We start from the raw sequence: 19571 nt of genomic DNA on the forward strand, positions 1-19571 counted from the left end.
CACACCAAGTGTCCTGAGCTGGATATCATCATTCTTCTCTTTCTTGGTGATTCCTTTCTACTTTTCTCATGCTCTCTCTCTCTCTCTATTTTCTCTCAGGGTAACTCGGGATTTTTTTTTTTTTTTTTTTTTTTGGCTGCTGCAGCATAACTCTCAGGCTTCCTTGCACCATATAGCTATTAATAATAATAATAATAATTGTGTACCTTTTCTAGAAGAGTTTGTTTTTTATTTAATATTTGTTTTTATATTGTAGAATGCTTTGTGATAGTTTTTGTGATGTGGGAAATATTTCGTGTTATTTTTTATTCGCAATATTAAAATTTTATCATGAAAAAAAATGTATCCATTATATTTCCCTAGTAAAAAAAGAGAGATGAATAAAAATGTGGCGCGTGTACCGAGCACTTGCGGTAGATGGTTTTATGTGAATCCTTCGCGTTTCTTTTAGGTATTTTGATATGGACATTGATTACGAAATAATAGAGCTTTTGTATTGTAAATATTTTATTGAACATTCGCAAATTTTTATAATTTCTGGAAGACAAGAAGATACAATGGATTTATGATAACTAAAGTAACTGATATGTACCTGCAATTGCAACGTATCTAATGTCTAGAAAATAGCGTCGATTGAAGTACCGACCTTGTAGTTGAAATGACATATGCAGTTGTTCGGGGCACCTAACAATGGAATGTTACGAAAATGCGAGACGAAAAAATAAATTGTTGACAAATATTTGTATTGTTGCAGTCATACTTACTTCAGGAAGTATGATTGTGACGTTATACTTTTAAAAAAAATCTAAACAGTTAGAACTCGAGATACTATCGTATCCAGGTATCATTGTAAAGAGGGGAGGGTGACATGATGACCAGGCTGACTCGAGATATCATACCGGTCACGAAAAATGCATAGCGTGTTCTAATCACACTACTAGTGAATGCTTGGCGCAGACTAGTAGCGTGAACGTGGGAAGTGCCTCTGGCGGAAGCCTGCTGCAGATGATGTCACGGAAGTGACGTCATCCATGGCAGGAATCCCCAAGGATGTTTCACATCAAAAAGTCAGCAAAACTGTGAGCCCATTGTTAAAATATTCACAGCTCACCACTGGCTATGCACTGCATGTGCTGATCCACTTAGACCTACCACATCTATGCAGCATCAGCCAAAAAAAAAAAAAAACCACTTCCACTTCACCCCTCTGTTCACTTGAAATACCTGTCCAGCTGAGCCTTAAACTTATTTAGACTATCAACTTCCACGACAAGGGATGGAAGTCTGTTCCACCAACAATCACCCGCTATATTCACAATATAGCGGGTGGTTGTAGGATAGACGTGCGGAAAAAATTTCCACACGTCTATCCTACATCTGTCTTTCACATTATTTCTGTTAATATTAGTACAACATTAGTAGTTCATGCTCCATCATGGTGCATTTCATGTATTGTTTCCGGAGCATTTCATACCTCATACCTCACCTATGTACAGTCTGTGCACAGATTTATGAACTCCCACCCAGCCTTCGTAGACGTCATCTTTTTCTGAACTACACTGCAAAAATTCAAAGCCTTCCCTGACATCCAACATGGTAATATCTGTATACTCCAAAATGGGAAACTTTATATGAGAACAAACCTAGCATATGTAAACCTGCTGGCATACGACTAAAAGAAATACTTTCACAGTGGAACTTAAATATGAATAAAATTTACCAAGATACCCCCACATATCTTTCCCTGTGGGAAATCAGTTCAGCCAACTGACATGGAACTCACAAAATGGAAACAAAATAACATCCCAAATCAATATGTGAAACAGCTACATTCCTTTCATCTAATGCAATTTTCTGCTTACTCACATCTATCTGTACACTGAAGACTCTAAAGTGGATACACATGTTGCTGCTGCTGCAGTGGTCGTGCCAAATAGCATAATTTCTCAGTCAATTACAATAGAGTGTAGTATCTATTGTAATTGACATTGCCAGAATCTATTGTACATTGCCAGAACTTCCCTCATAAAAAGTATCATTTTTACAGACTCATTAAGTGCAATATATGCTTTACAGCTACAAAATCAACCATCTCATCTGTATCTAAGAAAAATTCTTTCCTGCTTATCGCTTCTTAAGACAAAACCAAAGAGTCAGATTCACTTGGATTTCTGGACATTCTGGAATATTGGGCAATGAATGTGTTGATCAAGCTGCCAAACATCTGTCAAATGAAAATTCTCACCTGCATAAAATTCCACACAATGACTTTAAAAATGTCATTCGAAAATATAAGGACACAGACCAGGAAATCTCAAGACAACAACAATCTATACTAAATCAAACAGCAGCCAAAATCCTGGAAATCAAGTTTTCGTGCAAACAGAAATGAAGAGGTTATCCTCGCCTGGCTTCGCATTGGACATACGCATTTAACACACTCTTATCTCCTAATGAAAGATGATCCTCCACAATGCCCTCAGTGTCTAACCATACTAACAGCGAAGCACGTCATCATAGAATGTCCATGTTACCAAATTGCCCGCCAACCAGCTTTCAAATCACATGCAAATGAACCATTAAGCCTTGAACTCATTATGGAAGAAAATTCAGACATAAAAGAACTCTTTACACACCTCAATCTAATAAACCTTACCAACTGCATATAATATTCCAACATCAGTGTTAACATAACTGAAAATAACAAAACTTGAACAGGCACAATATAGCCGAAGCAGCTTTTACACCACAAACAATAACAACAGCATGTTCATGCACAAACACAAAGTGCGTATGATGAAATAAACCTAAACTCCCAGGATTGTTTGTAGACACTATTGTTCACAGGATCATAATGGAGTTGAAACGTGAGTAGTATGTCAGCTATTTAATAAGCTTGTAGACATATCTGTAAGCCCATTAAATAGCTGACATGAGTCATGCTTTAATTCTATCATGATTGTGCTTTTCTTGTTATTACATGCCAGACATTACAGACACCCTCAACAGCTCTTATCCAAAGTTTCTTTCAGTGCTACATAGATTCAGTCAAATGTGATCAAAGGGCTAGTACTATCCTCTGTAGAGTACTATAGGAGAATTCTCTTGCAAAAGTCCTTTCTATGCAATATCAGCTATGTATTGAACAATCTCAAGCAAAACCATGGGCACAGATTGCTGCCATTCCTAAGATACCTAAAGGTAAACCTCTCTAACCTAAAGACTGTCTTTAAATTCTCAAATTGGCCAATTGGAACTTTGCTGTCATTTTGTAAATGGTACCTTTACTATCTTGAAGATCTTTGAAGCAGCTGATACATGCATGGAAGTGTCTGTCGTCTCAGGTTTGAATGCAGTACTGCCCCAGATCAAATTATTGATGCATTCAAAAATCTAAATGTAATCATTTCAGTTTTATGCATCTTCCTGCTGAAAGACCTGACTGTGGCTTCTTCAGGCTAGAATGCAACCCTGTGCACTATTCCCTCATCAACAAGCCACACATCTGGCTTCTTGGTGTATTTATTTGCCTGTTTTCTTGAAATACCTTCAAGCTCCCATTACCATAGAGATTTTGAAGTTCAGAATTACTCCACAGTGACCTACCCAACATGCAGTCTTAAGTTTATGCCCACAACCACTTCCTGCAATCAGCAATGACCTGCTGTACATCCAAACTTGGATTACTATTCAACAAACTTCTTACTGTAAAAAACAGATTACCTGATCCAGAATTTGTACAAGGATTCCCAAGAACCAGACTCATCATGGTGATGTATCAGAATGGCACAAGCTACATAATAAGTTGGCACAATAATAGATTCTTTTCAAGAGAAACTGACATTCTTTGTGGCTTGAGAGTGACTGAATTTTTCTTGGATTATGCACTGGCTGGCTGTGTTGTCACTTTCACATAGGGATGGCTGTCATGAAGAGGATGCCACAACTTCTTTAAGCAGTTGCTGGTCACACTGAAACACCTTACTTTCACTCAGACACCAATATTTGAAGCTTTGTTTGTCACCCTTAACTACAGTAGTGCCCTCCTTGATTTATTAGTGATCTGCTAGCATCTACCACTGATATCTGTGATGCTAAACCACTTCAGCCTCTCACATTATTTGTAAGTGTCAGAATGTCCTTCTCTCATCCCTCAAGTAGCCAACCTTCAGCATATACTTCTATCATACCTTGCATGCACATGGCACCTAACCAACTTCAAAATTACAGTGATAGCTTCCTTAGATATACAGAAATTTATTGATGCTGCCTCTGTCATTCTATTGTCTGTGCTTATGCAGTGCAATATAGATCTTGCAGTTAGTCTGATCACCAGCTTGTTAAATTCTGTAGCCATGTATACAGTATCAAGAAGGCTCATCACTCCTGGATTCAGTGCATGGTGGTCTTCACACCTCATTGTGAGTTTTGTGCTTAAAAAAGCACTTACCTAAAACATGGAAAAACCTTTGGGTGTTCAGGAAAGAATACTATATTCTTAAGCTTGTGCTACCTTTAATTGACTTAAATTACAAATGATTAAGCAATATATGGAGAAGTTTCTTGAAAGAGGTAAAGTGAACTTCGAGAAAGTGTCAGTTTTTCTCAAAGATCTGGTTCTGATAGATGGCTGAACTTTGTAACCAGATTTGGTGCTAGTACTGAAGATAATTGTCCCACTTACAAGTCCTATCCCAATAATGACTGCAATCATCATCTCTATATTAACAGATAATCACAGCCAGTGGATCTCTACCTCCATTTGCCTCTGCAGACCTAACAGTGTTCCAAAGTTCATAAATTAAATACATGTGGTAATGGGGTTTGATGTAACATTGTACTTGGCCTACTTTCATGATATGTTAAGATTGAAATAACAGTAGAATTAAAAAAAACAAAAAAAAACTGATATTTAGTTTTACATTTTTTTTTTATCATGAAAATTAGGAAAAACCTGCAGATGAGGAACAATTGATATATCTTACTGAAGTTTTGAAGAAAGCACAAGAAACTTTAGAAAAAGAACAGTTATTTTCATCCACCAAAGAAAAAGAGGTAAAAATTTTATTAGTTATGTCTATTCATTATTAATAGCAGCCAGTTAAAAATTGTTTTCCAAAATTTAAAGCATAATTTCAATTTTCATTAATTTTATTAATCTGAGGTATTAGAATCTTTTCTGATCACTTTCAACTGCCTCTTAAAGATGATTACAAATCAGCAAAAGATTGGTGCAACATGGCCCAAGATGCTAATGTGCCATAAAAACAACAGCAGCATCCATCCAACAGATGGAATTTTATCAGGCGATATTTAATTAAAATGCAAAGAAAGTGCTAATAAATTAACATTGACAAAATATTTAGAACATTGAACACTGTCATCATTTGATTTTTTTTTTTTTTTTTTTTTTTTTTTTATATATAATAGCCAAATGTAGCATTAACCCACCATTAGCGGAATGGGAATTTTAAGAATAATCTTAGGGAAAAATAGAAATCAAGCACATTCTGATGAATGGGTCAGTAACAGTAAACTCTAAGTTACATAACTATGAATAGAGTCATGGTTAGGATGCCCACTAGATAGTCCAGTTGATGTAACTTTTCACTGAACAGGCTTAACTGCAATTCCTGCAGTGAAGCAGAATGCTTGCAAGAGTGATGACCCTGACCAAATGTAGCAGTAAAATAGTCACAAAACCATGAGATTTTCATGGATGTTTGCAGCAGGAAAGCACTCCTATTTTGAATGCCTGTGTGTTTACCTTTTTTTGGGGGATGGGTGAAAAGACAATTTCCTAAAATAATTCGGTATTGGAATTATGATACAACATGTCTTCGTTGTCTTCGTAAACATATACACGAAATGGTAACTTTACACATACCATTTATCTATGAGGAGAATGAAACTTTGAATGAAAATAAATATTTTGAATTTATGAAACCAACAAAGAGATAATTACCTTGAAAAGAAAAGTTTGAATCTGATATTGGTATTGAAAAGACGCTAGCAATTTGTAGGCAACTTTGTATCAAACTTGATGAGAATGATGAAAATGAACTGGCGGTGGAAAAAAATGAAGAATTTCTTAAATCAAAAGAAATTGATGATGATTTCTTTACTGACAAGAAAACTATTGATAAGGAGATGAGAATGGCGATGATGGATAAATTATCATCTGTCGTTAGGAAGCGAGAGGATGTCTTACCATATGAAGAATACTCTCATTTGATGAGTAGTACTAATAAAGAAGGGCATTGTCAGAGCTGTGCTTATTCGAGGTACTGTAATATCAGGCAACTCGGGTCCACGGGTGGCGTCGGTCAGTGCAGTCACATTTTACTGTGCTCTGTGTTCAACATAGTTTTCTGGTCGAATCTAAGTCGCCAACGGTGTTGAAAGTTTGCTTATCATGAGGACACAATGCACACTTCTGTGTTATTCTCCATCCTCTAGGACAGATACAACAGGTAAAATCTTTAATAATTTCTTTCGAAAATTCTGTTAAAATGACTAATTTGCATAGTCAGACTGCTCAAGGTACATCGTCAAGGTTGCAAGCCTCACAAGAAGGCATGGAAGTGACCCCTGCAGGTTAATCTTTGCCTGAAGCTCCTTCACTGCCTTCACATAAATAAGGAATTTGAAACAGTATGGGAAAGACAATTGTAGTAAATTCCTACTGTAAAACGAACCGTGTCCAGATTAATATGCCATTCGCATGTGGGTCAAGTAGCCCTACTCGAACTGATCTTACCTTGCTGGACTGATTGCAAGGACAAAGACAGTGACTGCTGTACAGCGGAGCCAGAAATCGCTTAATCCTAATTCTCCTTGTGGACTGCTCCTGGTGTGAACGAAAACTCTCACAGCTTACTGGACTAAGTTAAAGTCAGGTGTTTCTTCCAGGTGTGGATTAGTTTTGTAACAGGAAAACTGTTAACCAGTGTAATGATGTCTGATGATTGTTCTTTATCGGACATGCCTGGAGATCTAACATTAGCTCCAGACTTTCTAAATACTGGGTTGAAAGAACCTGTAGACGAATTTATAGATATGCTAGGGAAGGAATTACCCCAACTGGGATCACCTGAAGGTGCAGCTGATTCTCAGTTGCTAAATAACCCGGGACATTTGAACTGTACACTTCATTTAGATTACTTAAGCATTCTGAAAAATAATTTTCTAGATATTTTTAAGTTAGGATCCACCATTACCCCCCCTGATGGTGGTGGAAGCTGGTAAAATCTGGAACAGTATGGAACGATTGGTGATTGATCTCACCATTGATAATGAGAGGTTAAAAACAAATTTAGATTTAAGAGTTTTGCCTACATCCACCCCTGTGGCCACTTATGCTAAGGTGGCTGCAGCGAGCACAGGCATAAAGACCGCTACTGAACTGATTCCCTTGGGAACTCAGTCAAAGCATGTAGTATTGATTAAAGCTAGTGAAAAGTGTGAATTAAAAACAAGTGAAGAAGTTAAACAGGTGATTGCAACAAATTTTAAATCCGAACTTCAACAGATTAAAATAAAATCTGTCACAAAAGTTAGAGAAAAAGGCATTGCAATTGAAACTGCCACTGACGAAGACATCACTAAATTAAAGAACTGCCCGAAATTTGGGAAGCACAAATTAATTGTAGACTTGCCCCGAAAGCTAAACCTGACTCTACTCTATGACATACAAAAAGATATGTCAGACCAAGAATTCTTGGAGGATCTGTATGTCAAAAACTTGTGCGAGCACAGTGTTAGTGAGGAAGATTTCAAAAGGGGGGGTTAAGGTGAGGTTTGAGATCAACACCAAAAACAACAAACACTGGATAATTGAAGTTCCTGCCTATATCAGGCGAATCATATTAAAAGACGCTCGCGTCTACCTGGGCTGGTCGGTTCACAATGCGACGGATTTTATTATCGCTTCACATTGTTTTAAATGTTTGGCTTATGGGCATTCGGCTAGATATTGCAGACAGCAGGACTACACATGTGGGCATTGTGGAGTGCAAGGCCACCAGTCACAATCGTATCCCGCTCCTGAATCACCCGTTACATACCCAAACTGCAAAATAAAAAAGAGGAAATCAGATCACTCATATCGTGACTCAAAGTGTCCTGAGTTCTTGCGAGTTCAGGAGGTCACCAAATCTTGCACAAATTACATTCAGTAAGATAAAAAATGTACAGCATGGTGAGAGATTAAAAATATTACAGTTAAACTGCCAGCGTTCTGCATCTGCAATGAGTGATATCTCCAAACTAATTACGGATCACAAAATTGACATTCTAGGACTTCAGGAATTATACTCCTACAAAGGCAAAGTTAAAGGATTACAAAATGGCTGTAGGGTGATTCAATCTAATGTATCTGTTACAGGACAGGGTGCAAATGCTGTGGCAAGGGTGTGGGAAGCTCTTGTTATAGCAGACAAGCAGATCACGATCACAAGGGTAAATAGTCTCTGCTCCAAGCATGCAGCATGTGCATGCTTGGAAGATAGTTTTGGACAAATATTCTTCATCTCAATCTACATGCAGTGTTCACAGCATTCTTAACAAATTGAGCCTTATCTAAACTTCCTTGAGACAGCTTTAATTAGGTTTTCAGGCAAAAAGATAGTTATTATGACCGACGCAAATGCTTCTTCCATCATGTGTAACAGCCCCATAATGAATAATAAAGGTGAATTACTGGAGGAATTCATAATAACTAACGGATTGATTGTCTGGAACTCCCCTGGGTATCTGCCCACTTACTCATCCCCTTCTGGTCAGTCTTACATAGATGTCACTCTGTCGAATGCAACATTCGGGAGATGCATAGAAAACTGAACTGTTCACTCCTCTTGGTCGGTAAGCGACTACAATGTAATAACCTTTGACATAATATCTAATGAAAACGTAGCAGCTTTGAAAGGCACTCATGACTTCCCCAGATACAAAACTCGACAAATCAATTGGAATCCTTTTGAGAAACTACTTAAGGAAAAATTTACGAATGAAAAACTGACAAATCTGACAGATCTTACTTTGGACCAACATCTAAAAGAATTGATGGCAATCATCACCGAAATATGCGACAAGACGATTAAGAAGAAACAGAGAAGACAAAATTTGGTTCCTTGGTGGTCCCAGAACCTTTCTATTCTAAGGAATCATACAAAGAGTACAAGATGAGATGTTCAGAGAGCTAGGAGAGATGGTAGACCTGAAGATGAGATAAACCAATTGAATGAAATATACAAAAATGTGAGGAGGACATATTTCAACAATATTTACAAAGAAAAATGCTCCGCTTTGGAACGCTTAGTTAAACAAACTATGGACCAGGAGCCCTGGATGAATTGATAATGCAGGATGAAACTGTACCAGAAAGTCCGGTACAAACAGGCATTTGTTTAGAACATCTTTCCTATGTAGACCAAAGCCACGAAGATGATTTTAACAGACACGAGGTAGGTCTTGCTGTTGCGACTTTGCGTGATGGCAAATGCCCTGGACTGGACCTATTAGAAGTTACCATAGTTAAAAGAATCTGGAGCACCTGCCCCCAACTGATGATGAACCTCTTTAATGCCTGCTTGCCTACAAGCATGGATCCTTCCCCTCTCCTTGGAAAAAAGCAAATCTTAAATTACTCGTTAAGAATCCCAGCAAATCAGGAAAATTCATACCTCCCAATCGCTCTACTTCCAGTCTTCGGAAAAATACTAGAGAAGCTGATTGTAGCGAGATTCCAAAAGCACTATAAAGAAAGAAACCTAAACTACAGATATCAGTTTGGCTTCACTGCTGATACAGTGGATGCCATTAATCTAGTTATTAATAACGTTTCAGCCTTCAATGAAAAGTATGTCCTCGGCCTCCTTGTGGACTTAAAAGGGGCCTTTGACACTGTTTGGTGGCAAAGTGTCCTGGAGAGGTTCTGAGAGGCCAGGGTCTCCGTGCCTATTTATCGTCTCATCATGGATTATTTCCAGAATCGCTCACTTGTGGTCTCCAGTGGATCCTTCTCTGTTGCGAGACCTGTGACTCGCAGTTGCCCTCAGGGATCAGTTCTCGGATCAGTATGCTGGGACGTGGTCCTTGATGGGTGGCTGGCTACCAAACATAATTGCACTACTAAGATCACTTACACAGACGATTTAATTATCCTTGTTTCTGGAAACTCCAGACTACAACTTGAAATCCATGCTAATGAAGTCCTATAAGACCTAGTTGAGTGGTGTAGTACACATAAATTAACTATTTCTGTTCCCAAAACAAAACAAATTCTTCTCAAAGGAAAATTAGACCCAAATAGACCTCCAAGTATTAAGATTAAAGAACAATCAATAAAATTAGTTAACTCGTACAAATACCTAGGAATTATGTTAGATGACAAACTTCAATTCATTACCCATGCTAAATATGTACTAAGCAAAATCAAGACTTTGACAGGCAAAATAATCAGAATTACCAAAGGTTCTTGAGGTCTGAAACCCTCCACTCTCAAGATGTACTACAAATGTATATTTATTCCTATTGTCTGCTATGCTGCGGGAGCTTGGGCCCAGTATACGCAGAGTCGTGGTGGAAAAAATCTTGACTCAAGCCCAGCGCTTCTTCCTGATTGCAACTTCAAGAGCTTGTCGCACAGTTTCAACATCAGCACTACAGGTAATCAACGGTAAACTACCAATTAAATACGAAATGCTGTACAATCACTTTCAGTATTGTAGAAGGAAGGGTATTGCAGCACAGTTCAACCAGTTTTCTGTTAACCTGGACGTGCCAGTGAAAGAAGACAACACTAGATTAAGAAACCAGTTCCTCCAGGAATGGCAAAACGAATGGACTAATGCCAACACTGGAAGAATTACTACCCTTTTTATACCTCAGGTTGCCGAATTTGACAAAAAAACATTGGTCCTGGTTTAACCCAGATCTTCATCTAACTTTCCTTCTATCCGGGCATGGCAGCCTAAACTCAAAGTTATTGGCTGCATCTCCTCTTTATAAATGTGGCTCAGAGGAGACAGTCCAACGTATAATCTTAGAATGTCGATATTATGTAGACATTCGATTTGAACTTCAGGCATTGACCGAAGTTTACGATGTAAATAACTTCACCAAGTTTTTAGAATGTAAAGAAAATTATCAGGCACTGGCTAACTTTGCAGACAAGGCTTTCCGCAGAAGGAAAGGACTTGCCGACTGAGAATAATTATGTAATAAGTGTACTTCCACTGTATATATTGCCTTGATATTAATTGAATTGTTACAGGACCTCTGATGAGGAAATTTATTTGTGTTTATTGCCAGAAGGCAATATTAGCGTTTAGAATATATAAGTCGCTGTGCCAGGTTCACTGTTGGGTGGGCGGTGTCCTGTGACTTCGGCCTCTAATAAGGTGCATAAATTGTAAGATATATATTGGACCACATTGTAACCGAACTGGAAGGTTCTAACTATCTGTATAGTTGTATAAGTTGTGAAGGTTAATGTAGAAATTAATGCCGTCAACAAATTGTAATAACTGAGTTGCAAGTGTTATGGATATACAGTATGGTCAAATGTGCGGCTATACTACATTGGTCTCAGGCAAGAGACTTATAGTTTGTGATAATTCCTGTGAAGTTAGTGGATCAAGATGTTTTGTAAAACCACAAATTGTAAATGTTGTACAGTTACTCTTCAGTGGCCAATAGGGGGGGATCCTGGAGCCCGCAGAAAATAATAAAATACTTTGAATAAAGAAGGACGCCTCTGTAGCCAGGTGGGCAGGAGCAGCAGTGCGTAGCACACGCTTCTTGATTAGACCGGGGTTCGAGCCAGTGCGCCACCAAATACGGAGGATGCTGAAAGGTCAGGGAATGACCACCGCATATCCCCGGAGCAATAAGGCCTTAGTCGCTAATGCTCCTAAAAAAAAACCAAATAACAAATAAACCAAAATATTGATATTAAGTGAAACATGGTTGGATAATGATGAACATATATTACTTAAACCATTCCAATGTCTGACACAATTTAAAAGGTCGGATGTTCATAGTGGTGGTGTTGCAGTATATCAACGTGAAGGTTCAACTGTGATCAGTACACCACATATCTTTGCACAACATAATATGAGCAATGCGACAGTGGTATCAGATGAAATTAGAGACATTTGTGGATCTTTGTGCAAATTCAATAGTGAATCTATTTTTTTTTTTATTTATTTTACTGTACCAGTTTCATAATGAGTTCCTACAGTAAAAACGTTTTTAACGACTGTTGCTGTGGCATTATCAGTGACACTATCAGTCTCAGAGTAGAGTGGCAGCAACTCATTATGTACCTGGTACGTAATTTTTTTTTTTTTTTTTTTAATTTTTTTGCACTTTTTATTCTCGATTGAACAAGACTTTTATTATAGTTACGGAAGGATGTTACATGGTTGTTTTCCATTAAAATTATTACATATTTAATACCAGTCTTATACCACATGACACTAATAATATAGCTTATTAAGCTAATCACCTAAACCACTATACATTAAGGTTGCATGGTCTGATGCGTTTCAGGCATCAGCAGCATGGTCTGATGCATTTCAGGCATCAGCAGCATGGTCTGATGCGTTTCAGGCATCAGACCATGCTGCTGACAGACTCCTACTTGCCAATGCCCATCAGGTTTCTGACAACATCAGACCATGCTGCTAACAGACTTCTACTTGCCGATGTTCATCAAGTTTCTGGCAGCATGGCAAGTAGGAGTGTCAGCAGCATGGTCTGATGATGGGTATTGGCAAGATGCCTGAAACGTCACCTTAATGTATAGTGGTTTAGGCAATTAACTTAAACTATATTATTAATTTCATGTAGTATAAGAGTGGTATTAAATATAGTAATAATCTTAGACTTTTATTAATTTTGAAAAAAAAAAAAAATTGAAACAAAATATAAACACAAAACTGTTCTCTATAATTTTCAAATTTATACAGTTAAATGCACAAAATTTAGTACATGTCTTTCTGCTTACACACACACTCATTAATACAAACTTCAGGGGACTAAGTTTTCTCACTTTGTAATAATGTAGTTTGAAAAATGAATGTGTGAAAAGCAGCCTGCTAATTTTGTTTCATAATTTACTCTAAACTATAATGTGCTATTTTACATATGTTTTTGAATATAAAAATAAAAGAAAAACAGCTTAATTCTGAAAGATAAAAATCATTATGTAACAAACAGTATTTAACTTAGAGTAACAATAGTTCAATCATCCAATAATAATGTAAACAGCCTACAAAAACTATAAACCAAAATAATTGAATTAATGTTGCATAAACACACCTGTTACTTTCAAAAATTTATGGCTAGGTAAACAGATAATAGCCACTAATCTTGAACAGGTGATTAATGAATAGCAGGTGGTTTTTTTTGAAGAACATGCCAAGCTCCCTTGCCACCACTATCACTGAGAAAATTGCAGTAATCTCTAGATTAAAATTCCCTTCACTTGTTCCACCAGAAATGAAGGCTCAGAATTTTTCAGTTTGTTGTATATGCGTTTTTCTTTGTTAGACCCCAGGAGATCCCCAAGCCTAGCTTTTATCTTCTCTTCTAGCTGCTTGGCTAGAGTCCTGCTGTAGTCTCCACAGTCTGTAGTATGTTCTTGATTTGGTTTAATGTTCATAATGACTACACTCAACACCAACCATGGAATTAAATAACATTTAATTTTAAAATATAAAATATGTACATTAAAATAAATAAAAACTGGTCTATTTACAATTATAAAAGCACTAAAAATTATTAAAATGCTGTAACTAAAATCCTTCAAATACTAAAACACTGAAATACCGGTAACCGTAGCTTTCGGAAGCGACTGCCTCCTTTCTCAACAGTCTATTACTATTGTACAGCACATCCTTAAGTAGCAGGCCCACAGCACTCACACACGTGGTTCCACAGGAATATGATCGGTATTCCCCACCTGAATACTGGGACCGGAAATGGCTCGGGAGCATGTTATACAAAACTGTTCGTCCCGTCGGAGGACAATGACCTCAAAAAAGGGGGTGCAAATGAACACCCCTATCTCTATTAATAATGTTATCAGATGAACTAATTCGCAAGTTCTCGAGCCACTTGCGTTCCCAGAACCCAGCGCACAGTTCACAATGACCGCTCCTTCTGGGGATATCTGGTGTTGCTTCTCCCAAAAATGCTCCGCCACAGCAGACTTCCCATAGTTCGCGGTCTTTATAGCATTCATGTGTTCCCCCAGACGATCCTTGAACCACCGCCCTGTCTCACCAACATAACAATCCGGACACTTAATCTCATATATTACCCCACTACTAGCCTCTTTTGTTATGGGGTCTTTAACTTGGGACACTACCGTGTGCAACCTCCGTCCTGGAAGCTGCACACACCTGGTCTGACACTCACGTAATTCTTGTGCAATACGTTCAGTAAGGCCTGGATGTCCAAGAACCTCTGGGGGTAGCCTACCCCCAGAGTGTCTTGGACAAATACAATAGAGGGGGTGGTGTCCAATACTAGTGAGCTGTCCGCACCAATCACCACTGCATACATTCCCTACTATCCGGGCCTTACTGAACGTATTGCACAAGCATTACGTGAGTGTCAGACCCGCTGTGTACAGCTTCCGGGACGGAGGTTGCACACGGTGGTGTCTCAAGTTAAAGACCCCATAACAAAAGAGGCTAGTAGTGGGGTAGTATATGAGATTAAGTGTCCGGATTGTGGGGATTGTTATGTTGGTGAGACAGGGCGGTGGTTCAAGGATCATCTGGGGGGGGGGGGGGCACATGAATGCTATAAAGACTGCAAATTATGGGAAGTCTGCTGTGGCAGAGCATTTTTGGGAGAAGCAACACCAGATATCCCCAGAAGGAGCAGTCACTGTGGGCCGTGTGCATGGGTTCTGGGAATGCAAGTGGCTCAAGAGCTTTCGAATTAGTTCATCTAATAACATTATTAATAGAGATAGGGGTGTTTGTTTGAACCCCTTTTTGAGGCCGTTGTCCTCCGACAGGACGAGGCGCCTCCATAGTCAGGTGGGCAGGAGCAGCAGTGTGTAGCTCATGCTTCTTGATTAGACTGGGGTTCGAGCCCGTGACCACCAAATACGGAGGATGTGGAAAGGTCAGGGAATGACCACCGCATATTCCCAGAGCAATATGGCCTTAGTTGCTAATGCTCCTAAAAACCAAATAACAAACAACAAACAAACCAACGACGATTGGTTATGTATAACACACTCCCGAGCCATTTCTGGTCGCAGTACACAGGTGGGGAATACTGATCATGTTCCTGTGAAACCACGTGTGAGTGCTGTGGGCCTGCTACTTAAGGATGTGCTGTACAATAGTAATACACTGTTGAGAAAGGAGGCAGTTGCTTCCGAAAGCTACGGTTACCAGTATTTCAGTGTTTTAGTATTTGAGGGAGTTTAGTTAAAGCATTTTAATAATTTTTAGTGCTTTTATTATTGTAAATAGACCAGTTTTTATTTATTTTACATGTACATATTTTGTATTATATTTTATATTATATTTTATATTTTAAAATTAAATATTATTTAATTCCATGGTTGGCGTTGAGTGTAGTCATTATGAATATGAACTTTCCCAGCCTCGTAGGCCTTTTTGAAGATGTGGTTTAGTATGATGATACTGGAACCTTTATCCTGCTTTACTCTTACAGTCATTTGTTGGCCCTCAATGTTCATGGATGATATGGAGATTTCTCTCATTGTTTTGGTGTCTTGGAATGTTGCTAAGCACTGTGCCAAGGTGTCTAACACCAGCAGCTGTTCAGATTAGGTGTGAACTTGAAGCTTTTTTTTTTTTTTTTTTGAAGAGTGGCTGTTTATTATATGTCAGTGCTGTGAAATTTGGATATTCTGTAGTGATAATGATGATGTCCAAATTTGTCGATATGTTGTGTGGTATCCTGTGGGAGGGACTGTTTCTGGTCTGATAACCCATACAAAAACCTGTGGAGGAGCAAAACTTGTTGATAAGACTTCTTATCTGTCGCACAAATATTCTTTAGAATTTTATAATGCACATTTGTCTTTTTCACTGCAAACAGATTCACTCATGAATTGGATGTAGGAAATAATTTCATTTTCTATTTGGATTTTAGCAAAGCATTCGGCTCTATGAAACTTGTTGGGATCTTAGGTAAGACATCTGTAATCACCAAGCATAAGTAATCAAAAACAGGTTCCTATTAGGATTGGGCTAACATACGAATTGGGTTCCTCAAAGGATCAGTCCTCATAAATGATGGGTGCCTCCGTAGCCAGGTGGGCAGGAGCAGCAGTGCGTAGCACACACTTCTTGATCAGACTGGGGTTTGAGCCCATGACCCCAATACGGAGGATGTGGATAGGTCAGGGAATGACCACTGCATATCCACAGAGCAATATGGCCTTAGTTGCTAATGCTCCTAAAAACCAAATAACAAACAAACAACTCATAAATGATACTGATGATAGGAAAAGGGTGTGATATCAAAATTTAAGGTCAAGGTTGGGACTGTGGTTAATTATTGGTGCCAGTCTCCTTCAGGATGGCTTGGATAGGCTTCAGGCATGGTCAGAAAAATGGCAACTACGTTTTAATGCAGTATAATGCAATAAAATTATATGGGCAGGCACAAAGTTCTCTGTACTGTGTTAAATAGCTGAAAGGAGGACCTGTGCTGTCCTCATGATGAATTATTTAATATTTACTTGTAGAGGGGTCATAATCCCATGTAGTGGTAGGAGGAGGAGGAGTAGTAGTAAGGGCAAATGATGCAAGAAAGCAAGCATCAGCAAAAAAAAAAGCCTACACTCCAAACATTTGTCTAATTCATCCTTGAATTTATTCAACCCATCCACAACAGATGGAAGCCTGTTCCAGCAATCAATCGCCCACTGGCTGAAGACACACTTCCGCACATCTACCCTGCAACCATCCTTCCTCAACTTGAATTTATGCCCCCTCATTTGTGTAGTCTCAAAAAGTAGATAGATGCTGAACATTCAGCATACTCAATCCATTCAAGACTTTAAACACCTCAATCAAATCTCCCCACAGGTGCTAATGTCAAGACACTGCAGTTTGCAGAACTGAAGCCTTTCTAGCTAAGAGTACCATTTTGTTTCCTTCACCAATCTGGTTTCCCTTCTCTCTGCCCATTCCAGCAGATATTCATCCATCCTAAAGTGAGGCCTCTAGACCTGTATACAGTACTCAAGATGTGGCATAACCATGGTCTTATACAAAGGGATAATCACACTTTATCCCTGCTAGCAAAGTTTTTGTATATCATTGACAAAACACCATGAGCTGTCTGCACTGCCCAGAGAATTTCATGTCTGACTGCACAATTACCTCCAGGTCTTTTTCATTCTCTACTGCACTGAGTATAGTACCACACAGTTGATAAGTTACTTTGGGTTATTGCTACCCATATGCAGTACCTTGCATTTATCAATATAAATGATCAATATCATTTATCAATATTGTTAGCCACTCTGCCAAAGTTTGGCAGGGTGGCTAATGATAGTCTTCAGGGTGAGCTACTGCCATTTCTCAACCCATTGACCCAATTTTGCTAGATCTTGTTGCAGTAGCTCACTCTGATGACTATCGTTAGCCACCCTGCCAAACTTTGTATCATCTGGAAACTTGGACATTAAGACTAATATACCTTCTTCGATATCATTGATAAATATTGAAAACAACAATGGGCCCTTCACTAAACCCTGTGAAACTCCACTAATAACATTAGTCCATGAAGAGCAGTGCCCATTGATAACCACTCTGTCTTCTTCCAATTAACCATCCCTTTATCCATAGTAGTAACTTGCCTTAATGCCACATTGCCCCAGTTTGTATGGCAGTATTTTATGTGCAACACTATCAAAAGCCTTCCTGAAATACAAGTATGATGTCAAAATTTTATTTTGTATCCAGGTCTTTAGGCACTGCATCATAGTAACCTATCAGATTGGTTAGACAAAACTGCCCCTTAACACCTTCATGCTGTGATTGCAGTATAATTGCATGCCTGTCCAAATGGTCCTGTATTACTTCTTTAACCAGTGATTTCATTATTTTCCTTGGAACAGACATTAAGCTATTCTTTTTTTTTTTTTTTTTTTTTTAAGTTGTTGGCACATCGGCTTCTGTGGCCATAATGCACCTCCCAAAGTTTTTAGTAGTTTACTTTGAACCAAACCAGTGGCGGGATTCGAACCCACGACCTTTGGGTTACCAGGCAGGCACTTTACTCACCTGGCTAGCCCAGTCAGCGACATTAAGCTAATTGGTCTGTAATTACTCATATCGCCATTTGATCCCCCCTTTAAGAATTGTCAATACATTCACACATCTCCAGTCCACAGGAACCTCCCCTCAATTCAGGGATGGTCTCATAATTATGGCTAAGGGTTTGCTTAATATAATTGGAAAGATTCCATCTATTCGGGTGCTTTTTTTTTTTGTCCGTTTTCAACAATTTCTTCTCCACATTCCTTTCAATTATCACAGTCATTTAGCTCCTCGTTAGAGTTTAATAAACTTCTGGCATCCCCTTCCCTAAAGAATTCCTCATGTGTGAATGTAGATGCAAAATACCTATTCAATTGTCTGCAACCTGAGCAGAATCAACAACAGTTAACCCATAGACATCAAGTGGCCCAATGTAATTCAACCTCTTCCTTCTGTTAATATAAGCATAGAAGCCTTTGCTGTTTTTCTTTGCCAGAGACTTCTCATACTCTGCCTTAGCTTGCCTAACCAACCTCTTTTGTGACTTGATTACAGACTAATTTATATTTACCACATGCTTCTGTATCACCTGATAATTTATATGATCCCATGCACTTTTCATCTCTGCCACTTGTCTGAATGGTTCAGCTGACATCCATTTAGTCTAAACCATGAACAGTATTTCTTTGTTGGTATGAAAAACCTAGTAGTTTCTTTGATTACTTCCCATTTAGAATTTGCTGCTGGTAACATCATCAGTTGGTCCCACTGTACACAATTTAAAAACTGTCTGAGACCCCTGCAGTCTTATGAAAGAAAAAGCCTTTTTTCTTTACCCTTGACAGTAGTTATGTCTTTAATTAAATTCCACATTAGTACACTGTGATCTCTGCCACCCAGTAGGTCTCTTACCTGCAGATTCTTAATGCATAAAGAATCAATGCTGATAACCAGATCAAGAGTATTGCTTATTCTTGTTGCCTCTCTAACATGCTGCTAGAAAACAGTCAACCAAGAAATCTACAAAAGTCTTGCTAGTCTGTGAGTGACCAACCCACAAATTCCAGTCAACATCTGGCAGGTTAAAATCCCCCATTATGAGACATTCTGATTTGCTGTCCCACTCTATTTCTCTGTATAGCTGTCTGGTATACTCATCAGTCATTAGGCCTATAACACACTCCAACTCTCAATTTTGTTTTACCAGTGCAAATATCACACCAAACTGGCTCAGCATTGCTCTCATCACCCATGTCAACTGGATGCCCAGCCTTAGATTTAATATGCTTCTTAACTAAA

General features: G+C 38.5%; 1 protein-coding gene across 1 annotated transcript in view; it reads left to right on the top strand.

Annotated features, from left to right (window-relative positions):
• Positions 1 to 19571, top strand: part of LOC150079265 (uncharacterized) — a 359584-nt gene that overhangs the window by 313050 nt on the left and 26963 nt on the right. The window contains exon 18 of the mRNA XM_090383011.1: positions 4948 to 5055. Within this exon, the coding sequence (XP_090239137.1) occupies positions 4948 to 5055 (108 nt within the window). The remainder of the gene's footprint in view (positions 1 to 4947; positions 5056 to 19571) is intronic.

Source organism: Mastigoproctus giganteus, chromosome 10, assembly GCF_048544385.1.
Source record: "Mastigoproctus giganteus isolate SK-2022 chromosome 10, ASM4854438v1, whole genome shotgun sequence".
NCBI classification, from domain to species: Eukaryota; Metazoa; Arthropoda; class Arachnida; order Uropygi; family Thelyphonidae; genus Mastigoproctus; species Mastigoproctus giganteus.